This window comes from Maylandia zebra, linkage group LG14 (assembly GCF_041146795.1).
Source record: "Maylandia zebra isolate NMK-2024a linkage group LG14, Mzebra_GT3a, whole genome shotgun sequence".
Lineage (NCBI taxonomy): Eukaryota > Metazoa > Chordata > Actinopteri > Cichliformes > Cichlidae > Maylandia > Maylandia zebra.
Genome location: NC_135180.1, coordinates 24,934,700 through 24,947,096, shown reverse-complemented (window position 1 = coordinate 24,947,096; position 12,397 = coordinate 24,934,700). Strand labels below are relative to the sequence as shown.

Sequence of the window (12,397 nt, the reverse complement as noted above, 5' to 3'; positions counted from 1 at the left end):
TCAGCACACAGGCCAGTTCTTCCGCCTCCACATCCCTTCTTTCCTTTGCCAAGAAAGAACCTTTCACCAATTTTCTTCTTCTTTAATACCTTCAGCAACTTCCAACTACATCATTTCAAGAGAAAAGTCATGGCTGTCTAGTTTTCTTTCATACAGTGAGAGAGCACGTTTATGCAACATCCAATATAAAAGAGCAAAATATGTAAATTACCTTAAATATACAGCACTTCTGATTGATTAATCTTCTGTTCCCAGTGTGCAAAACAACACAAACATCACCACAAAGCCTTCTATAGTCATTTTTATGTTTCAATTCATGTCAGGTAGAGCCATTCTTTATAGTCCCATTTTAGAAAATGTGATGTGCAGCCAGGTATTAAAGTATTAACAAGATAATAAGGCAGGAACTCCACAGAGAACTGTAACACAGAAAAACAATATTGTAAAAGCAAAACAAAAAACACTAAAATAATTATATAAAAGCAATAAAAAGTATAAAAAACAATGTAATATGTGTAGCATCAGTTACCACAAACCAGCCTGTCAATACCACCTTAAAACACATTTTAACAATTGGTTTTGAGCCCATGATATAATAAGAAGGGTTATGGTAAACTGCCTGTTTAAAAAAAATGTAAACACTCCCAGGTTGTTAATCAGAAATTTTGGATATTACAGAACATGAATCAGCTGTTTGAACATCTTTCAGCCTGTGCAATTTAGTTTGAAACACCAAACTTTGCATGTGGGAAACAAACCATCCATTGAACTAAGAAGAGTTTAATTATAAGTCTTTCCCCTTCATATGGCCAGGATGCACACTCCGCAAGTAGCTGTGGCCAAGCTTTAAAGCCAAATATATAATAAATGTGTAGCCATGTGAGTGACTGGTAACCAGTCCCTTGAGTACCTCTTGGCCTGTGACAGCTGGGATAGGCTCCAGCCCTTTGTAACCCAAAGTTGGATAAGTGCCTGAAAAAGAAAGATAAACGATGAATGGATGGTTGGGTGATTATGAGTAAGTAGTGTTCTGTCATGATAGCTACAATCTGAAGGGCAAGAGCTCAAACTCTTAGTTCAGAGTTGCCAGTAAAGGGTGTCAATATTGAATGCATTTGGCCTTCCTAGACACTTTCTGCCCATCCGTCGTTTTTGACATGTCCTGTCAAGCTTATTCTTAATGGCCCTATGACCAATTCTCAATACCATTTCAGGTGAAGTGTATACCTGTATTTTCATCTATTGATTGATCTTTACATAGATCCGTACACACACGACAAAAAAGACCTCCAAAACAACTACTAGTCCACTGCACTCTGCTTTGTCTGTCCTTATTCCTAATGCCAGTATATTTCTCACAGTGTGATTAAATCGCTGACTTTCCTCTTTATCATCTCCACTAATTGTGTGCTTTCTCTTCTCATTGCCTCCCTGTGCCTGTCTTGTTTTATTTTCATTTATTTTCTCGGAAAGTTGAGTTAAGGAGAAAAGACTGATGAAGGAAGAAAGCAGTGGGGATAGAGAGAGGAGGCGAAGGAAGGGAAGATAATGAAACAGGTCTTGTGGTCTGTATTTGGCTGCCTTTAGCTCTATTTCCTCTGTTGTTATTTCCTAGGAGTTCAAGGTCTCTTCTGCATCAGCATCTCTCCCTGCCTCCCTACTCCATCCTCTCTCTACTGTGCCTGACTTTACCATAAATCCACCAATACACAGGTTCACATATACACAAACACTCACACCAATCAATACAAGCCTGCTTGGCACTGCCAAAGCCTAAAATGACTATAGATTTTCTGTCGACTCTGCCACTAAATTATGCAAACCTCTGGTTTATGTTCCGGTACATTTTTGGTATTCCTTCTCTAAAACTGGGATAGTGGTTTTCCATGCAGATCAGAATGGAAAGATACAGGTACGGATAGCAGGAGAAAATACTCAAACAGGATCTAATAAATTCTTATAATAGCACATTGAGCTTTTGGTTTGGTACACAGTAACTGCAAAATGTTTACTGCTACAGGTCTTAAAATCAATACCATGTATTAAAGTCAATGTAAATGTCCCCCTGAGTTCAGGATTGTGTTTAAGTGATGAATAACGCACTCCTGATGTTTGCGTTGCAGTTTTTGTTTTTCAACCTCCCATACGCACAAGCAAGGATCAAAAAACAGTGATGAGAAAAATGACGTGAAGGATGAGGTACTACAAATACTTAAATGCAATTTACCGTAAATAAACTACACCTTTTTAAATAACTTAATGTTGATCTATTGTTATGCTAAGTACGGAAATAAACTTTAAATCTAAAAATGAAATTCAACAAATTATTGAATGCAAATAAAAAATGGTAATTAGGCATCTTAATAAAAACGTAATAATGTGTTTTACTATCTTTTTAGATGTTTTTAGAAAATACAAATTTTAAAATGAATTCCTAACAAAAATAATTATAGATAAATATCATTTCAATTTAAGAGTTTGCACATACTAGTGTACCGTTAGAGAAAATAATTTTGGTAATTTAACCCACCTGTGGCATTACTGTGGTGTGTGTGTGTGTGTGTGTGTGTGTGTGTGTGTGTGTGTGTGTGTGTGTGTGTGTGTGTGTGTGTGTGTGTGTGTGTGTATTGTTCAGTATTACTGATGAATGTGTGAGAAGCTGTATGTTTCTATGGACATTTACAGTGTAAGGCAAACACATGTTTTTACTGTTTAGTGTCATTCTCTATGTTTTGAGTGAGGTTACGACCCATTTAACACGACTATTCTTGCACTAAACTTTTCAGTTTGCATGCTGATTAATTAGTTTTAGTTGTACTTTCTTCTTTTCAGTAAAACAATAAATAAGGATTCAATTCTGTGTGTCAGCTTGTGTTAATGTTTGTGACGCGTGTCTCTATGTTAGTGCCTCCTTGTGTGCTTGTAAGTGTGTGCGTGGATGCGTGTGTGCGTATGTGTGTGTGCTGAAGTAGGCTAACAGTTTGTCTGGTCAGGCTTGTGACAGTACCATCAGTAACTCGAAGGGGAAATTGAAATGATCGCCTCATTCAGTCTCCCAGCACCTCTATTACTCAAAACCACACACACACACACACACACACACACACACACACACACACACACACACACACACACATCTCTACTCATTTATACTCTGCTTATCTCTACATCATGTTGTTTAATTCTCTGGTATCTCTTTCTCTAGAGAGAGAAAGTGTTTAATTGGATTTCTATCTGTGAAACTGGTGGATTCTATAGCATAAAACCTACTGTCTTTCCAGGGAATTTGGAAATGCAAAGGTGACTTCACCGGCTCTCAAAACAAATGACAGTTCAGGGAGGTCTGGGTTCAGTGGAGCTGCAGTTGTGCTTTCAGTGAACCTTATTTCATCTGAGTAAACGGAGAGGAAAAGACAAAGTGGGAAAAAAAGAGAAGGGGAGGAAAAAGCTTCTTGAAACAGTCATTGATCACTAGTCAAAGTCCTTGATTCTGCCTAATGAGCTGCTTGTTCCTTCTGGGAGGCAGAGAAATGAGAAAAAAACAACACTGCCTGTCACACTGAAATTAAGCAAACAGCCAAACAAGATATTTTTATAAGCCTAGTTCTATAATATAGCAAGACAGTGGTTCCTACACTGTTTTAAATGCACTATTTATGTACTACGTTTGTGTAAGTAACACTTCAGAAGGACAGGACACTTGCATAGTTATTAAGTGGGGAACTTATATATCAACACATATAATGAATATTAAACACCTTGAACCAAAGCATCAGCTAACCACTTGAGTGTGGTGATTTGTCTTAGTGTGGTCATACATGTGCGAGCTGCAAAAATATTTCTTTGTGCAGGTTTCTTTACAGCCCACTTTGCTATTTAATAGATGCAATATATTCTTTCGTGCATAGGTCATTATGCAGTAATGAATTAATAACAATAATAGCCAAATAAAATTGAAGTTTGCCCATAAACACACATCCACAAATACATTGGGATGACGCTGATAGATGCTTGGTGCCCTGATGCGACTTGCTTGGCTCATCAGGAAGAAATGCTCCACTTAAACATTGTTGCTCCTTTGTAATTGAATTAGTATGTTCAATTATGTAGAGGCAGGCCTGTCCTCATTATAAAGCACTATTAAAACTCAAGAATGGAGCCAAGGGGAGGAGAGCAGCTGGCGAGGACTGGAGGATGGAGCTAAAAGTAATTTTAGTAGAGGAGTAAAGTTTTACTGCTCTAATCTCCAATGTGATTGGCACATCTGTACAGCTGTGCCATTGCTACATCAATGATGTCCTTTGCGACTTATTTGCTCTGCCCTGGTCTCTCTCTCTTTCTCTCTGTGTGCTTCTGATCCAAATGCCTGGAAAATGCTGAGCCAGCTCAGATGGCCGAATTTTTTCAAAGCTTACTTTACTAACTTCTCAAGAAAACATTTAAGTGAACCAAAATGCTGCCAAACCGCATCCCTCAGGGGTCCCTGATCTCAGCACAATGATCACACATCTGGCACACATTCATTCATAATTGTGCACGCACACACAAAATGCTGGGATCTCCTCTCATCTTTCTCATCTCATCGCCTCCTCCTCCTCCTGTTCCCAGCTGCTTGACTCTGTATTTGTCCCTCTTGTGTATCTCTTACACAGATTCATCTCAAGAGCCTCCAGAGTGGATACAAGCATGTTAATAATGAAGGCTTCCAGCTGCACAGGTGAGTTTGGTTATATGTGCACACATAACCGACCCAGAGTAGTCCTATATATTTATATTTATGACTTAAAGTCATAAATATGACTTTAACTCATAAATATGACTTTAACTCATAAATATGATACGAGAGTATCATGGTGTGTTTTTAATGCACAGTATTCTCAGTCGCATGTTTTCCTCTTCAGATACACTAACTTGTGAATGATTCAGCAAATGACGATCAGGTTACGGTTGATATTTTCAATCGAGACTGTGGCTGCTTCTGTTTACTCACTCATCCCAGCAGCTCCACCATCACATGCAAACCCATAAAACTGTGCTCGGAATTTCTTCAGAAACTCCTCCATCGCAAGATTTTCTAACTGCAGGATGTTGCAGACAGCAGCCCTGGTGCAGACCTGCAATTTAACATATTGAAAGAAGAAGCTGCATAAGCCACCTGTGTAAGGAATTCTGATGTCAGCGATCAGCAAGGGGCTAATCCAGTTAATTTCTGTTTTATTTATTTCACTCTGAAACAGTTGTCCTTAGCAGATTAATGGAAAGAAGAAGAAGAAGCATCGGGGGGGGGGGGGGGGGGGGGGTTATCTCTATCCCCTTTGCAGCATCAAATCACACCTTAGGTAAACCTTATAGTAATAAGCACAGAGACAGAATGATTATCCTGCTCTTGTTCTGCTGCAGTTTCTCTATAGGAGTGATTTACCACTGTTTAATTACTGATAACGTAGACTGGACCTGTATGGATGTATGTGTGTGTCTTTGTGTGTGTGCTGTTTGTTGTTCTTTGAATGTCTTTACCCCTTTCCCCTTTTCTTCTGCTCAGTAATCACCTGACTATGAACCTAGACAACAACATCAATGTCAACCTGCCACCAATTGAGAACAAGGTGTTGATGTGAGTATTTCTTTTATCTGTCTAAAAAAGGGCCATTTGCAGACTTTTGTTTTAATTGCAGTCATTAAAAAAACATTTAATAAAGTGCTTCATTTCTTGTGTATAACTACTATTATGTTAATTTCCATCATTGCGTTCATGAGATTTGAACATTTTTGTGCCTGTTTACCTCTCTGTAGCTTTCAGTGAGTCACAGTTCAAATGAATCTTTCTTTATCTTTTACATGCAGTATTCAGCGGGCTTGGCGTGACTTCCTGCAGCGACAGGAAGTGGAGAAAAGGAGCCCTTCCCCACCGTCCCTCTCCTCCTCCGATAAGATGAGCATGTCAATCAGCATGTTGACCCTGTCAGACGGCAGCACCCCAGTAAGTCACGCCCATGTCAAGCAAATGTTCTATTACAAATGTATGGCTTTAAACAACATGCTACATGTGTGATAGCATTTGAGGAGGCTGCGTGTCTGAGCGTGTGTGTGTGACAAATGACTAGAAATGACTGCCGTTAGTCACGTGTTGGTTGGTGCAGTAGTTTTGTGTTGTATGTTAACAATATGTAATACTATATGCAGGCTTATGTTAGAAGTGTGTGACAGTACAGTGGCAAAAGAAAATCCTTTTGATTTACCTGTTTGTTCTGCACTACTTGTTCATAAGATCTTATCTGAGCTTCAGAAGTGCAGTCAAACAGACACATTACACATTTCCATTAACAGCTTGGATTTAATAACTGATAACGGAAACTTTTTGGAAGCGCTAACTTCAACCTAGCATCTGTAGATTGGTAGGGTAGGGGCTTTACTTTACAACATGTTGGAGGGGACTGCTGCAGTAATTTGGTGCTGTATAAATAAAACTGAATTGAATTGATTAAAGCTCGACAATGTTTTCATTCAGCTCAGCTAGTTTTGCTTTTTGTTCATATATATTTTTATGAAGGCAAAATGTCTGGCCTCTAATTTGGTCGCACTTCAATGTGGAACTTAGTTCTTTAAACCTTTGTTGTTTTACTTGAGTTTTAGGGATATTGCATTGCTGCATTACCAAACCTTTCCTTAGGAGGGACCGTGACATGTAGGATTTCATTTCCCCTTTAACATGGTGAGCAGCAAAGTAACTCATAATTACTAGGCTCCCTCTACTGTACTACTCTGGGATGAATGCCAGATGTTGTGTGTTCTCTACAGTGTAGTTGTGTAAAGGTTTCTTTCTTTGGTTTCTTTGTGCCGTCTTGTTAAAGACACACGAGCAGAGATGTTAGTTAGCTTATCTGGCTGCTTTAAGCCTTTGGGTGTGACTTTGGGGTGTGTGGTTTACCTCGTTTAGTATTTTGTGTCATTTTAGCAGCGTGAGTAAAAGCAGTCACTGTGTTGACTTTCTGATGCTTTCCAGCTATATGCAACCAAATCAGTCGACAAGTCAAAGTCAAAGTCAAAATAGCTTTGACCTACACATTCCTGTTTTGTTTTATTGAATGGTGTTGATTGTTTTTCTTTCTGCTTTAATTTGCTGTGTAGAAACAAACAGTATATTTTAATTTTATTAGATAAAATACAACAGTGTTTTGGATTTCTTCTTTTTCTCACATGAGACTTTATTTTTACATAAATACAGAAAGTTCACAAATTTTTCTCACTTTTCTTGTCAGTGTTTTAATATGTTGCTCCAAGTTATGACAAGCCTTTTGTAGAGACTGTGAAACTGTGCTCGTAGTCCCACTTATGTCCACAAGGGGGCAGTATCTTAAAGCCAGTTTATTTGCTCCGCAAACTTAGAACCAGCCGCTATCAAAGAGTAAATATACGGGGATGTGGTCTCTCTTAAACACACTCTCAGAGCAAGCGCACGCTGAGAATAGAGAGCAGCCGAAATGCCATTCTCATTCAGCACATCTTCCGATCTTCCATTTAACCAGACCACAGTAAATCCCTGGGATTTTCTCTACTGCTTCTGTTGTGGTCATTATAATTCTGTACTGACGTCGTCTTCAGGCTTCTGGCTGAATAGCAAGTGTGTGTACACTCCTCTACTAATCTCTGAGCCTGAAGTCAACAGGCAGGTTAAATCTCAGAGACGGCTGGGAGAGTTCTGCATTTGAGCACACTTAGGTGGTACTTGTCCACTCAGTCACTACAGAGAAAAGCTTTTACACTGAAGAAGATTTGGATTTGGATTCTTGAGGACAAAAGGGGGTCGAGTGGGTTATGAGTGAAGAGAATACAGAGTGCTGTGGAACAGAAATACAATCTGCTGGCTTAGAAGCTGTCAGGCGACCTATAAGATTCGCAGCTGGTGGTTGATGACGTTATACGCGCGCATCCATCCTGAATGTTTGCGTATAATGCCATCAGCCAAGTTTGTACACACGACAACAGCACACAAACACACACAAAAGAGACATCGTTTATGTGGCGGGGAAATGCTTAGCTCAGTGACTTCAACCTGCTGACAAGGCCAGATGATCATCACCAAGAGAGAAAGACAGCGCGGGAGCGTGCGTGTAATAGACCCTAAGGTCACGGGAGACGGAGGAGAGTGGCGGAGAGGAAAGGCGGATGAAAAACAGACGTTGCTTCACCGGTTGAATGTGCTGATGTTGTAGATCTGCCCTCCTCTGTGAGAAAGGAAGAGTCAGCTTTTGCTCTCTTGTGATTTCAAGAGAATTGATCGCAATAGCCCAGCGAAATCTGCGCTATTATGTTGAAGCTGTCTCGCTTCACACAGGTTCTCTCGCTTTTTGACCTTTCCCTCCCTTTGTTTAGTCGTCCTGTCTTTACGGTAATGTTTTAGCTGGTTGTGACATCTCCGCCCTGTTACATTTCTGTTGACCCAGCTAATCATTCTCAGCACACATTGGTGTTTGTACATTCATGGATAAACACACACGCACACACATATGCGGGATGGAGTCTTGAGACACGGTGACGTGGAAGCCATCGCTAAAGTGATTGAGTTTCTAACCTTTGTGACTACAACATCAGTCTTTGACAAAACCTTGCTGCATTACTCTGCAGCCTGTGTGGGTGGGTGTTTTTCTTTTTTTTCCCCACCCTTGTGTGTGTTTAAGAGAGATGAGTGTACTGTTCTCAGCCGAAAGATGTGGTTGACATGTGACTTTACTGTGTAAATTACTTTTCGCACTGCAACTTGGCTCACTAATTGCCATGGCAATCCTGCAAAATCGAGCAGCTCTAGATATCTCTCTTTATGATCGATCCCTCTGCTGTGTGGCAACGCCATCGAGGGTGGCAGAAATTATAGGTTTCATTAAAGGGGAACCTAACAAAACTCTGGCTTTTATGCTGAGACATGAATCAGCTGTCTACATTTTATTGTTTCATAATATTGTGCTGCATCAACACGGCTAGCCAGACCACCAGCAAGTACACACACACACACGCACACACACACAGGCACGGGCACATGAACACACAGTCCAGTGCAGCTTCAATTTTAGACTGTCTAGATGATAGATGTCTTTTTATAACCAGACATCAATCAATACTGTTTTGGGACTGGCTGAATCTGTTTTTTATGCCTCTAGCAGTGTTGTTGCTCAATTACTGGAGAAATGAGAATGAAAACAAACATCCAGAGATCTTAAAAATTAAACAAGAGGTTTGTTATTTTTAAGTTTAAAAATTTGAGGGCTTTGATAGAGGTTCTAGTTCAGTTTTCTTCCTTGTTTTTTTTTTTTTTTTTTAAGGTAATTTGTGGGACTGTTTTGGAGTGTGGGAGCTGTCCTTTACTTTGGTGCTGATCCATGCTCTTTAATGTAGTAGCAGAGTTTTGACAGTAGAGGGAGGGCCTGTATCACAGTCGAGTTTATTGGGTTTTCTTTTTAATACATACTAGATTAATACAACATCTTTAAGATCTAGCAGAAATATAATAAGTCAAATACTGCAACAGTAATTAACTGCTCGGTAATTACTCTGTAAGTACATAGAGGCCTAATACTTTTACATAAATTCAACATCACAGTGTGAAACCAGCATATTATAGTACAATGCCACTTGGCAGAGAATAGTCATTTACCTTAATAGACGAAATAAGCTAGTGTTCCCGAAAAATATAACTAAATATATAAACTACTAGTGTACCGTTAGAGAAAATAATTTTGGTAATTTAACCCACCTGTGGCATTACTGTGGTGTGTGTGTGTGTGTGTGTGTGTGTGTGTGTGTGTGTGTGTGTGTGTGTGTGTGTGTGTGTGTGTGTGTGTGTGTTGGCTTATGAAGGGCACAGAGGGCCAACTCAGTCCATCTGGCCTGCTAAGGTGCAGGGAAACTGAGCAGAGGAGTGCCGCCTTCTCTGTCTGCCAGCTGTCATATGTCTCCATCTCTGCCCCCTCCATCAGTGCTCTCTTAACACTCTCCTCCTCCTTTCATGTGATAGTTTATTTAGTTCTTAGAGTATTTTATGTCTTTCTCTTTTTCCATCTCAGTCTTAATGGCTCTCTCAGAGCGTCCCTGCATCTTTCTCAGTTTCAGTGTCTGTTTTTATCATTTGCTCACCCACATACTGTTCTCTTGGCTTTATCAGACCAGGCAGCAGCAGCAGCTGTGGAGGCCTGGAAGTAGAGATAAAAGAGGTTAGGCAAAGTTTAGGGAACTTTTGTGAGCTTACTGTACTGTCTGCTCTTTATGTACAGCATGAAGTAGGAGATGGCTTCAAAGAGAGATTAATCTTTCAGCAATATAGCACTACCTATTTAGGTCTTCGGTTTAACCTCTTGCATGTTTGTAGCTGTCCTTAAATAACCCCGACTGCTCTGCAGATGACTCAAATTCAATATTACACAAAGCACAAGAACTTCAGCAGATTACTGAGCCAGCAGGCTGCACAGTCTGTACCCTGTGTCAAAGCATTTAACCCCTCACATTTGTTTCACCCATTTAATCCAGTGCAGGATACAAATAGTTTCCCCGTCAGTGAGCTCACATAGTTTTAATGACGGATCCTTTAGTTTACTGCACAAGTCAACCTTTCTTTACTGTATGTAGAGGAAAGCAGCAAAGATCACCTACTGTGTTACACAGGTAGAATGGTGATTACCCAAAGACCTCAGTATTGTTATTGTATAAATGGCTCTCCCTCGTGTTTACTGCGGCTTCATTCTGCTGTATTTACTGTATATTAAGCTCATAGTGCAGCATTCCCTAAAAGGTACCTTCATGCTGCATGAAGTATGAATATTTTTAAAGCATTACTGAAACTGTTGCCACAAAGTCAATTAAATCAAATCTGTTTCTTTGAAGCCAAATATCCCCAATTTATCTTGAAGAGCATCAAAGTTTAGCGCATCACCTGCAATGTTAAACTCTTTGAACAGGTGAAAAAAACGTTACAATTATCTGTTATACTTACCAACTATTTGGATATTTTTCCAGCAGTTTAAAAAAGTTATTATTTTAACAAAATGATTCACTGATTGATACAGGGGGGGGACTCCAGTTTCCATCACGACATACTTAACTTTGTTTTTAGAATAACACAGTTATTCCTTAATCACCACACTGCCCGCTAAGTCAGCAGTCTTTTGCATGCTGTCACCTTCCCAAACATTTCCTTTTCCCAATAGCGTTTCTCTGTTCCCCTCTACTGTCGACCAGAACATCCCTGCACTGATTTATGGTAATTATGCAAATGAAACATAAGGCTTTGGAAATTAATGCTAACCCCCACCAGTCTCTTCGTCACTTGAGGACGGGTGTATCTGGAGCCAATGCTTTTACAATCCTGTTACTGTAATACCAGGGACAATGCAAAAAGGCTAGGTCAGGAGATTAAGGGTTGCCTTGAATTAGTTTAGGTTTATTGAAGCCTCATTGAGGCAGTTCATTAGGGAGGAAATTGATTGAAAAGGTATCCTACACATGGGTTTATACTCTTTCTTAGTCCCCGGGAGTGATGCTGGGTCTGTGGGCTGCAGATTTCATTGACATAATCCCTCTTGTCATAATCTCTCACCTAGATGAGATGTGCCGCATAGTAATCGTGTAGGTCTGTGTGTGCTGGCTCTTCACTGTGTCTGAGGTGCACTGAGTGATGGGCCTGACAGGATGCAAAAGACTGCTGTGACACACCAGCCATGGTATTGATTGACAGAATCATTAGTGACCCCGCACCAGTCCATCACCGTCTTGTGCGGAGACGGTCTGGTTCTTTATCTCAACGTTGCTGAGTTTTCTTGGCTGTAACCAAGTCAAACTGACTTAAAACAATCTGAGTCTCTAATATGTGCTCCAGCTCCAGTGTTACAACCACCCTGCAGACATGTGAAGGACATTCATATGACTCTTATAATTATGTATAAGGGAGATGGAGCCTTCTGCGTAATAATATCTAATGGAGGGCACCGAGGTCTGACTCTCTGTTAATCACCTGCCAGCAGCATGTCAAGTCAAACATGGGCCCTTTCTCACCTGGGACATGTCACATCATACACTCCCTGAAGTGTGTAATGCATATTATGGCCATGTGACATTCTCGACACGATGCGTGTGTTTGTGTGCGACTGTGACGGACGTGGGACTGAATGAACACCGACTCTCAATTAGTCAAACGTTGAAGTTATTTGATAGGTGAAATTCTAAAAATCAAAAATACGTGAGTTCACAAACTGCACGATCATCATTGGGGTTTAAATAATTTTGACATATTTGCAGAACAGTAGTTTGCAAATGGTAACAGCCCTCGCTTCAGTGTGACGTCATGTTGCATTTGTGTTGTATATTAGAATCCACAGGAGGTCACTGTTCTGCTTTGCTGGGATAGACTAAC

General features: G+C 40.1%; 1 protein-coding gene across 1 annotated transcript in view; it reads left to right on the top strand.

The window, feature by feature from the left end:
• Positions 1-12,397, top strand: part of schip1 (schwannomin interacting protein 1) — a 237,586-nt gene that overhangs the window by 77,293 nt on the left and 147,896 nt on the right. Inside the window, exons 6-8 of the mRNA XM_014408516.3 lie at positions 4,653-4,717; positions 5,543-5,614; positions 5,845-5,980. Of these exons, the coding sequence (XP_014264002.3) occupies positions 4,653-4,717; positions 5,543-5,614; positions 5,845-5,980 (273 nt within the window). The remainder of the gene's footprint in view (positions 1-4,652; positions 4,718-5,542; positions 5,615-5,844; positions 5,981-12,397) is intronic.